Raw genomic sequence first — 14,350 nt, 5'->3', positions numbered from 1 at the left:
AATAGTTCTTCATTATCTAAGAGATAGCCAGGAAATATTTAATAAATATATTACCCATTGCATCAAAATAAATATCATTTATAAAACATTCATTGTCTTTTGCTCATCATCATCATACAGTGTATATTAATGTCCCCAGTACAGATGAGATTTACAAACGTTTGCCTGAATTTTTCCCCTTAATGCATTCTCCCACTTACAATAATCATTGCATAAAATGCAAAAAAACACAATGCAGCTTTATGCCACTGGCATATACCAAAGACGAAACTAAAGATCTTGTGAGAGTACAAAAAGTCTTCAGACAGGAGGAATGGCTTTAGGTGCGCCTTCAAGTGGCACTTGATCCAACTCAACTCTGCAGCATTTTAGAATTAGAGCCAATATTTACTTGAGAACTCAGAATTACTTAATCAAATAATAGAACATATAAAAAGCAAGCTGACTTTTTGGAAAAAAAAATGTTTAATAATACAATGATAGTTGTAGTATCGTCCAGTAAAGATGTATTGTAAAAATGTTCTGAATATTAATTTACCTCAGATAACTTTAGAGTTGTAAATACTTGCATTATATTGAGGTAGACAGTAAAAAAAAAATTATTTTCTCCATTATTAGCACAGATTTAAAATCTTGTAATAATATCTTAAGGAAATGATAATGTTAAGTAAGGATGAAATATTTGATTAATGCTTAATTCTGTACAACTCAAATATAAACTTTTAAAAATATTAGAAATTATAACATTTCGAGTGCATATCATGTTTTGTACATTAAAAAAAAGAAATGCATGTTGTTCATCTCCATTTTGCACTTTTCAGTCTGTTTAAATAAACAAATATTTACAACTTTTACATGAACAACAGTGCATTCAAAGCAAAATGTGCATTTTAAATTACTGCTCCTGGTCGAGTCTTTTTATTAGCATTTTATATTATTATTCTCTTCTCTTTTTTATCTTTTTCCACAAGTTTGTAGCTCTGCAATACCAGATAAGCCAACAATTCTAGAAATCGGTGGGGAAAAGCCTGAAACTACGAACATAATAATTACATTAAGAAAGGGCTAGGCATAGCTTCGAAGTGCACTTTCCTCTGGTGAAGCCACAGCTGAGACCAAAGGTGGGAAAGAACCAGAAATCTCACATAAAACGCCTTTTCCAGCACAACATTTGCATATAATACTGCTGCAAATTGCGAGGGCCGCCGAGACACAGCTACCCAGAGAGCTGGCAATGGCATCCTCGCACTCTTCGTGGGACCCGAAGCAGTTTCCTTTCCAGTCCACCCCGGTTGTGCTTTCTGTAACACTTCGCTCTTCACAGTTTGTTGTCTTAAAATAAAACCTAGCTGATAATTATAATCTTAAGAAACTCTCGATTTTCTTTTTTCTATTTTTTTTTCTCTTGTGGGGAGAGAGGGAAGGGGGGGTGGGGGGGGCATAGGCTATTTCTGGCTGGTAAGTTTGCAGGAATGTGAAAGAGAGAGGGCAGAAATGAAACAGCCCTCTTCAGAGCAACTTCAGAGAGAGGGATCAGTCTGCTCCCTCTCCCTCCCCCGACTCTTTTTGTACTTGGTAAATTGCCTTCACCTTTGGAAGGAGGAGGATAGATCGCCAGATAAACCCCGGGGGAGGAGAGGGGAGCGGGGAAGGGACCGGGCGGGGGCCTCGCCGCCTGCCCGGCCCGCTCGCCCTTCCCCGCCGGCAGCCGCGGGCCGACGCTGCCGTAGCCCCCGCCGCCACCGCGGGCAGCGCGGCGGAGCCCCGGCGCCGGGCCGCCCTCCGCCGTGCCCTCCGCCGTGCCCTCCGCCCCGGCCGCGGGACGGGGGCCCCGCTCGCCGCCGCCGCCGCACCTCCGCCAGACGCAGACCCGGCCGCCGCCGAGGGGCGCCCCGCCCGCTACCTGCAGCCGCAGGACTCCACCACCATGTCCTCGTACTGCTTGTACACCACGTTGTTGCCCGCGTCGATGTAGAGGATGCTGATGGGGGTCAGCTTGGTGGGGACGCAGCAGCTGGGCGGCGTGGAGCCGGGGTCCATGGAGTTCATGAGGGTCTGGATGATGGCGTGGTTTGTGGGCTCCAGGTGGGAGCGCAGCGGGAAGTCGCAGACGCCCTCGCAGTGGTGGGCTTCGTATTCCAGCGGGGCGATGATCCAGTCGTCCCAGCCCAGCTCCTTGAAGTTGACGTGCAGCGGCTTCTTGCTGCAGCGCAGCCGGGACTTCTTGCCGTGCCGCTTGCCGTGCCGGCTGGCGAAGGCGGTGCGGCGCTGGCGCCGGGCCGGCGGGCGGCGGGCGGCGGGCGGCGGGGCCGCGCCCAGCTCGGCGCGCAGCTCCCCGAGGAGGCTCCGCCGCCGCGCGCGGGTGAAGACCACCAGCAGCGCGCGCTCCTGCGGCGGCCGCGGCCGGCGCGCGAAGCCCAGGCCCCGCAGGTCGAGCCAGCGCCGCGGGCCGCGCTGCGCCGAGGCCCGCAGCTCCAGGCACAGCCGCTTCCGGGGCCGCTGCTCCCGCAGGCCCTGCCGCACGTCGAACACCTCCCAGCCGGCGGACGGGGCCGGGTCCAGGGCGCGGGAGTCCAGCGGTCGCGGCGAGAGGCAGGCGGAGAGCTGCACGTGCAGCGGGGCGGCGGGCGGCGGGCGGCCCCGCGGGGCCCGGCGGAACAGCCGCAGCTCGGCCCCCACGAGCTCCTCCGTCTCCGAGAGGGTCGACACATCAAACACATACTGCTGCCGCCTCAAGGGAGCGGGCGAGAGATCGTCTGCGAGATAAAAATAATTACAGTCAGTTGTGCTCGGAGGGATCTGCCGAGAGGTCTCTGAGGCGGGAGAGGGAGGGAGCACCGCCGGCTTGCCCGGCCGGGGCCGCTCCTGCCTGCCTGCCTCACCCCCCACCCCCGGCCGGACCGGGACCGGGGGAGGGCGGGGAGAAGAGAAAGAAGGAGAAGGGAAGAATATGGAAAGGAAAGGAAGTATGGAAGAACCCGCACCAGACAGGAGACGGCTCTCCAGCACTAGAGGCAGACCCTGCCCCACGCACATCCTCTGCCTATCAGCCCCATATACACGTGCTCCTCTGAGAAAAACCTGGACTTCTTTTTTGACACATCCGTGTACAAAGTGCAGCGCAGAAAGCAAACCAGATTCCCTTGAGCTGCTTTCCAATAAAATGTTTACAACCCAGCAAATACAAAAATTCCCAAAGCCCCTGTGTTTCCCCAGAAGCTAGTAAAGCTTGTGTAGATTTCTATAGTAAAAGTGTCACTGGAGCCTCTGTTCAGCAGCCCCTCGCCGCTTTTCCAAAGTCAGCCCGCCCCAGGGGTAGAAACAGAGACTAAAGAAATATACACCCGCCTGTTATTTATCGATATCAAAGGTCATTGCGATCCCTAATCAGTATGTTTCACAACCTCGGCTCTACCTGACAGGTCTCTGGGAACCTCCTGCGGGGCAGGAGAGACAAGGGGATGATTTATGCAAACCAAAAACCTTCAGACGCGACACGGCGATGTAAAAAATCAATGCGGATTAACGTGCAGTTAATCAGTGCGGATTAGCACACTCGACAGTCGCCCTGCCTCGCCGCGTGTTCCCCTGGACGTCAGCAGGGAGATGGAGCGTGGAGTGCAGCAGGGACAGCGGGAATTGCTGGGAAAAAGACCTGTCCCGCAGCCAGGCCAGGGGATCCCCCTGCGGAGCCTGGCTGCCTAAAGAGCGCGTCCCCCTCGCCCCTTAGGGAGCCGCCGCGGGAGGCCCCGCCGCCCGCCCGGACCGCGCCGCGCACCCCGGCGGCATCTCGGGCTGCGGAGCCGGGCCCCGCACACCTGCCCGGCTCCCGGGGCACGGCCGCTGTCCCCGCCTCGCCCGGCACCGAGGCACGAGGAGTCAGCAAGGAGAGGGAGTTCCCGAGCCGGAGCTTCCCCGCCTCCCCGGGGTTGCGCGCCGGCGGGAGCGATGCGGAATCCGTCAGGCCTTTCAGGCATCCCGGAAAATTTGAACCCAGGCCTTTCGGATCCCTGCGTCCGCCTCACACTTCAGGCTTGTCTGTTTCCTCGCGGTGGGGCTTCTCCTTCCCAGCGAGGGGCGAGAGGCAGCCTGGTCGTGCATCCCGCTCAGGGAGTGCGGGAGGAGACTGAAAAAAACACGAGCAGAGCCCGAAAAATGTCGTCACAGTCCAGGTGACGACAACAGCTGCTTTATTGAGCTGTGAAAATAAAAGTGAAACCCATAGGGAGCTGCCTAGAGGTGCTGGACAGTTTCATCAGCACTGCAAGTACAGACCAGGATTCGGTCCATGAGTCTCCTGTGGGTCTTGGGGGAGCGTGGGGGTAGTTCTGCCCTGCACAGGCTCGGGCCGTGAGCTGAGGTGCACGTGGTTGCAGGAGGAGGGTCCAACAACTCAGGAGATCTCTGGTATCATTGCCTCCTCCTTCAAGGGGGTCCTAGGAGCTTCAGAGAAAAGCGGATGAGCCCTCGGGTAAGAAAGCGCAGGTCCTCCTCCTTCTTCTCCTCTTTCTCGTCGTCTTGTTTTGGTTGTTTGTTTGGTTGGTTGGTTGGTTTTTTTTGTTTTGGTTCGGGGTTTTTTTCTGCATCCAACATCTGTCAGATACCTGGGCACCCGACAGGGCGCAGACCGATCTCCTGGCCCTGCCGAAATGCGTCAGACCTTCGTTTAAGGGTTCCAGCGACCGTCGAGGAAACTAGATCAGCATCTTCTTCTGTGGCTATCCCCAGCATGTGGGCAGAGCCGGGCCTGGGCACGGGTTCCTTTTTAATCGCTCTCGTTGCTTTTAGGGGATGGAGAGGCGGGTGTCACGCCTGGTTTCAGAGAGAGATGCTCGCTCTCTTTGATACTCCCAGTCGCCATGGGGTGGGGGTGAGGAGGGTGCTGCTGTCCCTCCGGAGCAGACAGCCCCACATACACTCATCCTTGTCCTGTTCTTGACCAGCACCACGGTCCTGGGGTCCCCCATATCTCTGCCGCGGTGCAGGAGCAAGGCAGCACTGCCCGGCAGTTTTAGCTTTCAGGGAAAGGGCAGCCCTTTCCTGAGGGATGAGGGGACAGGAAGGTGACAGCGCCTCTCCCCTTCCCGAGGAACCGTCACGCAGGTGGCGCAGGAAGTAATCCCATTCGGGGGTAACATCCAGGCATGCAGCTTAGACGGGAGGGAAGCAGCGAGAGGCTGAATTCCCCAAGTGTCCCCGCTGCTGAAAATGGGCTCTAAAGGGTTTGCAGACCTTTGTCACCCGGCGGTGCGGGAGGAAACCAGCTCCGGCACTGTGGGTGCCAAAAGGCTTGCTCAGGGGTGCTCCCCAAACAGCATCTTTTGAGACTCCGGTTTGGCGAGGCTTTGGGGCGTTGCACGGCTGGTTCGGGTTGCTCGGTGGCATGGCACGCTGGCGACACGGCCGGTTTGCAGAGAAATGTGCCCCCGGTCAAGCAGATCTGAGACGGGTTTCAGCAGCACCGAAACTCTGTGCTGGAAAAGTCCCACTGGCTCAGGCAGCTGCCGGCTCCCGTGCCTCTCTCGGAAGGGCAGGGAAAGGGGCAGGGCTGCCGGTTGTTTCAAATAAGTAGCTTTGAATCCGATCAGATAAACGCTATTTATTCACTCTTGTAACCTAATAATTCCAGATGAATACATAATCCTAAACCAGTACTGGCTCGCTCCCAGCGCAGTCGAGTGGGTGGGAAAAGCAGCGGAGGGCGGGGAGGGAAAGCGGGACCTCCGGAACCTCCACAAAACGGGGAGAGATGGGTCTAGGTTGGGGACCCTTTGTTCCAGCGAAGCTGCTGCCTTCCCAGCGCACAAAGAGCGGCAGCAGAGACGGCGCAGGGACACCCTGACTGTCCCTCTCCCCGTGAGCAGTGCACAACGGATAGGGGCTTGTCCTCTTCAATTTTCCTTTAAACCCAAGGAGCGAATGGGGTAAAACCTGAGATTTCTAACAGCCAGCTCGAGATCTGCCTTTTTCTCAGGCCAGCTGAAGCTGTCCTTACAGATATTCCCGTTACCGAAATACTTGGTGTGAACAGCAAAGTCATCCCAACTGGGCTGAAAATGCACCGGAGAGGTGTGTTTATATTTGTAGCGTTAATGTAGATGAATGTTTGCTCCGCATAAGTATTTGTTCTATTTCGACTCTCCGTAGTTTATTCTTTTTTTTTTTTTTTTTTCGGGGGAAAATAAAATATTAGGAGCAGGAAGGAGGGACAGAAGGAGGGAGTAGGTCTGTCTGAAATTTCAGAATGTGTCAGTGGCGGATGGGAGAGAGCAGCCCTACTCCGTTCTGCCCCCCGCGAGGCACTCGGGCAGCGGCGTGCCCCGTGCTCCCGCAGCCGGGCCGGGCCGGGCCGGGGGCTGCGCCGGGTCCCGCCCGCCTTCTCCCACGTTTTCCTTCGCCGTGCGGTGGCTGCGGTTTCAGCATCTCCGAAGCTGAATGTATGACTGGATTGGGACGTTTCCCTCAGTTCCCTGCGTGAAGCCTCTCCCTTTTCCCGGGTCGCTTTCTCGCCGCAGTCTGGGCTTTGAGGAGAGACGGGGGTTAACGAAGGCTACACAAAGTTTCCCTTTTCATGGCAGATCAGGTACTGGGCTCCCAGCCAATTCATCAGGGCTCAGATCTTAACTTTACATCACTGCAAATTATACCCAAACCACATTCAAGAAGAATTTTCCCATTCCCAAATTCTCTTTCAAGCCATATTTAAACTCGCAAACCAAAAGCACATTTTCAGTTTAAAGACACTTTGCAGACACTCGCACAACAATAATCTGGAAATTAAAACATATATTGTCCCTAATTGCGAAGGTCTGCCCACACGTTGTCTGCGGAGTCGCAAGGCTGACAGGTATTTCTTTCGGAGCGTTACCCAAGCTGTGGAAACAAGGGGCTGACTCTCCATGTGTGGTATTTCTCCGGGTTTCAATTCCACGTCTCCCAGCGCCTGCCTCGCCGCGGTTTTTTATTACACCGAGTGATTAGATTTAAATGTATCGTTCGCTTCGCTATCGAGTAACCGAGAAAGACCACACCTTCTTCGGACGAATTCCCAATCCTGCCAAAAAACACTAACTAGCTGTTGGAGGGCTGTTTCTTTTTATTTTTCTTTTCTTTTCTTTTCTTTTCTTTTCTTTTCTTTTCTTTTCTTTTCTTTTCTTTTCTTTTCTTTTCTTTTCTTTTCTTTTCTTTTCTTTTCTTTTCTTTTCTTTTCTTTTCTTTTCTTTTCTTTTCTTTTTTCTTTTCTTTTTCTTTTCTTTTCCTTTTTTATTTTTTTTCTCTCCTCGGAGCGGGGAGGCACCTGGCTGTGATGTACCTTTGATCACCGCTGTACCGTACCTGCTCCGGCAAGGCTGCCTGCCCCTTGCCCCACTCTCCCGCTCGCCACGAGCGACTCTCGGCCCTCGGGCATAGAGGGATCGCTGCAACACCCGCGGGACACGTCCCGCAAGGCTCCGGGCCCTCGGCTGTCGGCATCGTCCCAGGAGATGCGCCGAGGAGGACGGGAGCTTCCTTGCGGGGTTTCTACCTGCTGTAACAGACCTTAACCCAATATCGTTCCCTTTCCCCATTTGCGGTGCTTACGCTACCCGAAATACTTCGACGGAGGAGAAATAATTCCTCCGAAATTATTCGTATTGAGAAAATCGGCCCTAATATTCCCAGCGCTTGGAGCTAAGAAATGAAGCAAAAATATTACTGAGCGATAAATGTGGAAGCGCTAAGATACAGCAGCAGAGCATACAGATTTGGCCATAGCTAGCAAAGACTGAAACATCCCCTTTCGCTCATAAATCAGGCTTCAGGCACGAGAGGACTCCTACTCTCAGTTTCAGCCTGCCCTGAAATCGCAAGGAAAGGAGGGTTTTCTCCGATCGACCGTTTTGGGGTTTTTTTCCTACTATGAAGGGAGGAGGTAAATGAGGAGGGCGAGGCACCCCACTGCCGTGCCCAGCACCGAGTGGCCCTGGCCTGCGCCGGATTTTCTCCCCGCGGGCCACTCGGCTGCCGGTTGGGGCCAGCCCAGCTGCGGCACAGCATCTCCCCGCGGGCGGCGGAAACTACACAGCTCCGAGGCGGAGACCTCGGACCTCCGTCCCCCACGTGTCCCCCCCTCAAAAAAAAAAAAAAAAAAAAAAAATTCAACCTCTTAGCAAGTCCCGCAGGAGGATTTCTGGATTAAAAAAAATATATATATAATAACGAAAAAAATCAGGACCAGGTCCGAAATGAGCCAGCGGAGTAGTTTGATATGCGTTAATTACTCGTCTTGTTAGCAGAGCGGCTCCGCGGCAGCGCACCGCCCCGCCGAGCTGCCTGATCTGCGGAGCTCCCGGCGCCGCTTCCCGGACCGCCCTCCCGTGCGCGAGCCCCCGCGCCTTCTCCAGGGACAACAAACAAACCAAAGATAAACTAAAAAATACTCCCCCCGCCGACTGCCCCTATTTTCACTGGGAAGCGGCGAGAGGCGCAGCCGCCGAGGGGACGCTGCGCTCCGCTCCGCCCGCGCCCCGGCCCGGTGCTCCGCTCCCTCCCGCAGCTCCCGCAGCTCGGGGGGTAAAACACCGACCCCCGAAGCACCTCCCGGCACCGGCAGCGCGGAGCCGCCGCCGCGCCCCGCCCGCCCCCGCGCCACCGGCTCCGCGCGCGCGGAGGCCCCGCCGGGCCCGGCCGGGCCGAGCCGAGCCGGGCCGGGCTGGGCCGGGCCGCTCGCTCCTTTCCCGGGTGCACGGCAGGGATGAGGAGCGGCAGCTCGCTGCCGCGCTCCGGCCGTCTGGTCTGCATTAGTGCTTTTATAAGGGGCTCAAACAAATCGAATACAAGGTCACCAAATAATTAACAGTTGTGAATTCCCTCCTTTCCCATTAAAATACTTCCCTGTTTATATTTCATTTTCCTTCTGCCAACGACAACACTGCTTGGGCAAAGGCTCTGCACAGATTACACTACATTGCAGCTTTCGGTCCACCCAGAAACCCGCTGTTTTGCATAAATATGTTGTACGAGATGAACTTCAAGTGAGATTTACATTCTTTTCGTCTGCCACATGCACAGCCGGGCCATTTTCAGTTACTGCACACGGGATCCCCCTTTCGTCCTAGTCGTCTATTCACCACCCTCACAACCCTCATGGCAAGAGCAAAATAACGATGTTCGGATCTGTGCCCATCCGAATCAGCTGCCTTCCAACTGGAACGCGAAAGCGCATAAAGAAAACGGGGAGGGAAGAAGGAGACGATCTTGACCTATTTCGATGTCGCCGTCCCTTAGGCACGGACCGCAGCATTTCGTATGCGGGAGCCCTGCCTTGGTGCCGGTGCTGCGGGCTCTGCAGACACAAAAGGGTGAGGCGAGGGGCACTCGCAGCAGCCGGCCCTCGTAGCAATCCCTTTCCACGGAGATTCTTTCGAAAATCGTGCTTCTTCGCACTCCAGCTATTTCTTTTTTGTTTTCTATCTGTTCCTAGCCATGCCGCGTTTCTTGCTAGCTGTGGGATTGCTTGTTTATAACTCCCTTCTCCAGCTCCCTCCCGCTCTCTCTTTTTTTTTTTTTTTCTTCCCCTGCCTGGTGGAGTCCTTGCAGCTCCTAATTGTCCTGCCTTACTGTGGAGCTCCAATGCTGGGGGTCCTGAGGCCAGTGAGAGCACCATCTGCGTTTTAATGAGTTACTTCATGTGCCAACAGTAATTTTCCTACATTCAGCTAGGTCCTGTCTGATCTTGCGACCGTAACAAGGGGGAGCGAGTGGGGGGCGGTAGGGGGTGGAGAAGGGGGAATCGCAAACCCTTTCCCCCCTTTCTCCTCTCTTTCTACCGACGGGGGAAGAAGCATATATGTATAAAGCAGTAGTGAGTCTTCACTCCCTCTCGCGCTACCCTGAAAACGATCTTATTAGCTTCAAGCGGGAAGGGAAGAAGCGAAGCCACGGGAAGCGGCTGTCCGTGTCTGCGCCGAAGCGCTCTGCCCCGCAGCCTCGGAGGGCGGTGGGACGGGCGGGCTCGGGGCTGCTGCGGCCGGGAGCTGCTGCCGCTCAGAGCCGAGCGCCGGGCGGCCCCGCCGGACACGCAGGCACAGCAGCCCGCCTCGTACGGGAAGGGCGCTTCTCGGCAGGACTACAAGTTGCTTCGCGCTCCTCTGCGGGCTGCTGTCCCCCCGAAATGCTGCCATGCAGGATGGCGTGCGGCAGGTGGGGCGGCCACCGCCATATCCCCCCTCCGGAGCTGCCGCTTAGGTAAAGAGCAGCCCATCTAATTGGGTCAATTTGGGAGGCTGTACTGTCTGCAAATGAAGTGACAGAAAATCTGCCCCCCCTTCCCCGCTTTCCCTGAGCAAAGACTGTTCATCATCAGCACAACTCCAGTTCGCCAATTAACTGGGCTAGGAGCCCACGGGGAGGTGGGCAGTAAAATAGCTACCACTTCAGAGGAACGGAAGCTCTCTTGAAGTTTTTTGGTGATGTGCCATCGGCTGGTCCACTTCATTATGGGAGACTAGACAATATTTGATATGTTATGACATGAACACTCAATTAGATCACTGAGTTGAAATACTCCAATCAGTGGCTTGATGCTAAGCAACCCTCAGAAGGTCCAGCAGAAGGTCACAGCCTGTGACACATCAAATCAAAATCAATGGGGAAAAGTGAGGCTTTTCCTTAATCAAACCAGGACTTCTGTTAGCAAATCACTTCCCCCGGAGTAGAATCTCACATGCAGCGAGATGAGCTAAATTTGTTAAATTAACTGTCTTTCTTCTGGTTATCAAGAATAAGATGATATTGAGCGCGGCTCCATTTCCTGCAGCTCGCAGGATCAGCACCCCGTTTCCTCTCCGTCAGGGGGAGCGGTCCAGCTCCTTTCTGACGACTGAATTATCGAAACCGTGTTTCTAGAAAGCGGTCCTCTTCCCCCACCCCCGCTTTTAACAGCGACAAAGAAAACGACCCCAATAAGGCGAAGGCGGAGAGCAAAACCCCTTGTCCCCTTTCCCCTCGAAAACGTCTGCGGGCTTCCGACCGCGGGGGGCACATACTGTGGGCGCTCCCACGCGTCCTCCCGAGCCCGGAGAGGCGCGACCGAGGCGGGAGGCGAAGAGCCCCGCCGAGCTCCGCCGCGGAAAGAACTCCCCGAGCCCGGGGTAGCAATGGGGCAAGGGGCCGAGCCTCGGGGGCCGTGGGCGGGGAGAAGCTTCCGGCTCGGGGAGGCGGTGAAGGGGCTCAGTTTGGGTTCGGTTCGATTTGGTTTGGGGCGATCGGCTTCTGCACCTCCAGTGAGCCGTGTGATTTTCCCGGCGCTGTGTTTTGCCCTAAAACGGCTGGGACACGGCGGGAGGGCGGCGAGCTGCCCCGGCTCCCGGCGCTGCCAGCCCCCGGCAGGTACACCAGCGCCCGAGGAGGCGCGGACGGAGGGGAGGGTCTTCAGATGTGGGAGAGGGGGAGGAACGAAAGCGCAATCTTCATTAAGAACCTGTTAATTAGTCTGTTCTTAATGGCTCACAACCAGGGTAACGAAAAAAGGGGGAGGGAATGAAAGGGGCAGGGGGACGTTTTTATGGAAGAGAAATTTTACTCTGGATCGACGAGAAATGTGCACGCGCGGCGCCGGGTACGAGCGATACGATGACGAGAGAGTAGCCCAGGAGGGCCCCGGCCGGGGCTGCAGGTCACGGAGGGGGCCCGGGAGCCCCGCGGCACCGATGCTGCCCGGGAAACTCTGCGGCCCGGGGTAGCCGGCCCCGCTGCCAATCCCGGCCCGGGGGTGCGTGAGGACCAACCCCGCACACAGCTCAAAGGATGCGGCCCCGAGCAGACGTCAAGTCCGGCCGCCCCATCGCTGAGTCCCGGTACCGGGCGGTACCTGGGCTGCACGCTGCCCCCCTGCAAGCGGAGCCGGAGGGTCCCAGTCCCTGCGCTCTCGGAAGGGGCCGGGGCTCTTCCAGGTAACCCCGATAACGCGACCCGAGGCGAGAGCAGCCTCAGGCAGAAGATGTTCGCTTTAGGTCAGTTTAAACTTTCTTTTCGCCGTGCAGCCGCGTCGATAAGAGCCACCCTTTATCCGGCGGGTGGAAAGAAACCAGAAGAGCGATATTTAATTTTTTTTTCAAGGTTGAATTTACACCCAAATTCCGCCTGCAAAGCTGGGGCGTGTTTTCTACCACCCCATGACGATTCGGGGAGGAACACTCGTGTTTCTCGCACGCGGCACTTAGGGCTGCCTCGGCTTGGGTTTAGTGCCGCGGGACCGTTTGCTTTAAAATAAAACACCGCGACTCCCAATTCACCGAGAGATCTGCACTTGCCTGCAACACCGGGGAGGGGAACAGCACCGGTGGCCGCTGCAGCGCGCTCCCACCTCCCCAGCACCAGGCTCCGCGGGACGGCAGCCTCGTACCGCGGAGCGCAGCGGGAAGGGGCACCCGCAGCCCCGGGGGAAACGGGAGGGGCAGAGGGGGGCAGAACTTACCTCGTCCCCTGTCTACAAAACTAGTGATGGTGTTGGCGGATTTGGACGACTGAAAAAAGCTGGCGTTGATTCCCAGTTTCTCCGCGATAGAGTAAGTCCTGAACAGAGACAGCATGTACTCGTGGGGTTCCGCCCGTGGGAGCGCCCGGTCCATGGCGTGTCCCCCTTGCCGCGGGCGGCTTTCCCGTGGGGACCGCGGCACTCTGCGGCTGCGACCACCTTTGGAGGAGGCGGCGAGCTCCGAGGAGGCAGGGAGGGAAGCCGGGAGGCAGCAAGGTAAATCCCAGAGGAGGCTGGCGAGCAAGGCGGCGGAGAGCAGGGCCCGGCGTGCATTCATAGCGAGAGGCGGCGGCGGTAGGGAGGAAGAGGAGGGCGGCCCGACGTGCGGCTCCGGCGGCCCACGGAGCGGCGCGGGGACTGCGCGGCGGCGCGGCGCGGAGCGGCGACTGCACCCGGGCGGGCTCGGCCCGCAGCCGCCCGCCCCGCCCCGTGGGTACCGCCCCGCCGCGCACCGCCCTGTGCGGGCACCCAGCCCGCCCCGCGGGGCGGTCCGCGGCGGGGCGGGACACCCTGGTCGGGCGCTTGGGGGTCCCTTTGCTCCCTCCCCGCTGTGCTCTCCACGCGGGAAGCGGACGCGAGGGCCGGAGAGAGATGCCGCGCGTCTTGCTGCCACCTCTCGGGTACCGCTTCTCATCGACCCAGCGGTGATGACATCTGTTCAGGTGCCTCACAGGTTCTCCAGGTTTAAGTGTGGGCAGATTCGTGTGATGCTAATGATTTTGCTTGAGGGTCTTTGTATTCCCGTGGCTACGTGCCCGAAAACTTGGCACAAAGCAGGGGTCTTGTAAGAAGGAGAATTTGGTGGCGAGGGTCTCACACTGGGATGTGCCAGGGCCCATGTAGCTAGCAGCCTTGAGGCTGGCCCTGACACCCATTAGAGAAGGAGGGGAAAACATAGGGAGAGCCAGAGACCATTCTCTTTGTCTCAAAATCTGCAAATCAGCCACCAAGAGGGGACCAGCCCAAGTGGAGCACAGTGCCAGGGTGGGGCCTGGCAAAAAGCAGCGCTGAGCACTACTGGGCAGTCAGCACTGTCAAGATAGTCAGGGTAGCCTGGGACAGGCAGGGCACACATTTGCCTTGTCCTGGTCATGCAAAAGACAGCAGTGGAGCAGAAATACAAGGATTCAGAAATTCACCCACCCCTTTTCATTTGGCTTTTCCGAGGTGCATCCTTCAGCATAGAACTGGTGTCTGTTCTCCAATGGCTTCATCCAACCACCTGTCTAGGGTTCACAGCCATGACAAAGCACAGTTAACATGCTTGCATCATTCTACCTGTCCTGATCACTACTTTCTTCTCCTTCACCTTCTCATACTCCTGCCTGATCCATGGCACTGCTGCTGCAGGCAGCCACAAACCACCCTCTTCCACTTCCCCATGTGGCTTTCCTCTGCCCTGTGCTGAGTGTTCCTCCTTTCCTGTCCTGATCTCCCATTGTCCACTTCTTCCTACCTCTCCTGTCTGCCCCAACTCTGCTACTGGTGGATTTTCCTCTAATTCCAGTAAGAGGTCATGTGTGTTTAGCTGTGAAAGCCTGGTCCATAGTAAATAAAGGGAATCTGAGATCTCTGACTATGCTCCTCCATCAGCTGCCATTCTTCATGCAGTCATACACTGGACTTGAGGACTTGTCTTCTTCCCTGTTCACATCTTTCCACTGAGAGCAGCTCATGCCTGGGCTTTGGCACCACTCCCAGTGCAACAGAGGATCTGTGGGATGAGGCAGACCCTGAGAGAGCATATGAAGCAGGCTTCTAGCCTGGCACATCCCAGTTTGCCTGTAGGGTGCTTAGTCCCACTGTGTTCCCCATCTCCTATGGAGAGACCCT

At 56.2% G+C, this 14,350-nt stretch overlaps 1 protein-coding gene across 1 annotated transcript; it reads right to left on the bottom strand.

Moving 5' to 3' along the window:
* Positions 1-1,899: 1,899 nt before the first annotated feature.
* On the bottom strand, positions 1,900-12,794 carry GDF6 (growth differentiation factor 6). The gene is made up of 2 exons (XM_066547821.1): positions 12,458-12,794; positions 1,900-2,756 (listed from the first exon to the last, which is right to left on the bottom strand). The coding sequence occupies exons 1-2, from the start codon at positions 12,792-12,794 to the stop codon at positions 1,900-1,902; spliced, it is 1,194 nt and encodes a 397-aa protein (XP_066403918.1).
* Between the last annotated feature and the right edge of the window lie 1,556 nt (positions 12,795-14,350).

This window comes from Molothrus aeneus, chromosome 1 (assembly GCF_037042795.1).
Source record: "Molothrus aeneus isolate 106 chromosome 1, BPBGC_Maene_1.0, whole genome shotgun sequence".
Lineage (NCBI taxonomy): Eukaryota > Metazoa > Chordata > Aves > Passeriformes > Icteridae > Molothrus > Molothrus aeneus.
The sequence above is the reverse complement of the archived record's forward strand: the minus strand, read 5'-3'. Positions and strand labels throughout refer to the sequence as shown.

Bases quoted from the DNA above. Each gene is read 5' to 3' on its own strand.
- GDF6 (XM_066547821.1), bottom strand. From the start codon at position 12,794: ATGAATGCACGCCGGGCCCTGCTCTCCGCCGCCTTGCTCGCCAGCCTC. The intron at 2,757-12,457 runs GTAAGTTCTGCC...TTTATCTCGCAG, and splicing joins TTTTGTAGACAGGGGACGAG to ACGATCTCTCGCCCGCTCCC.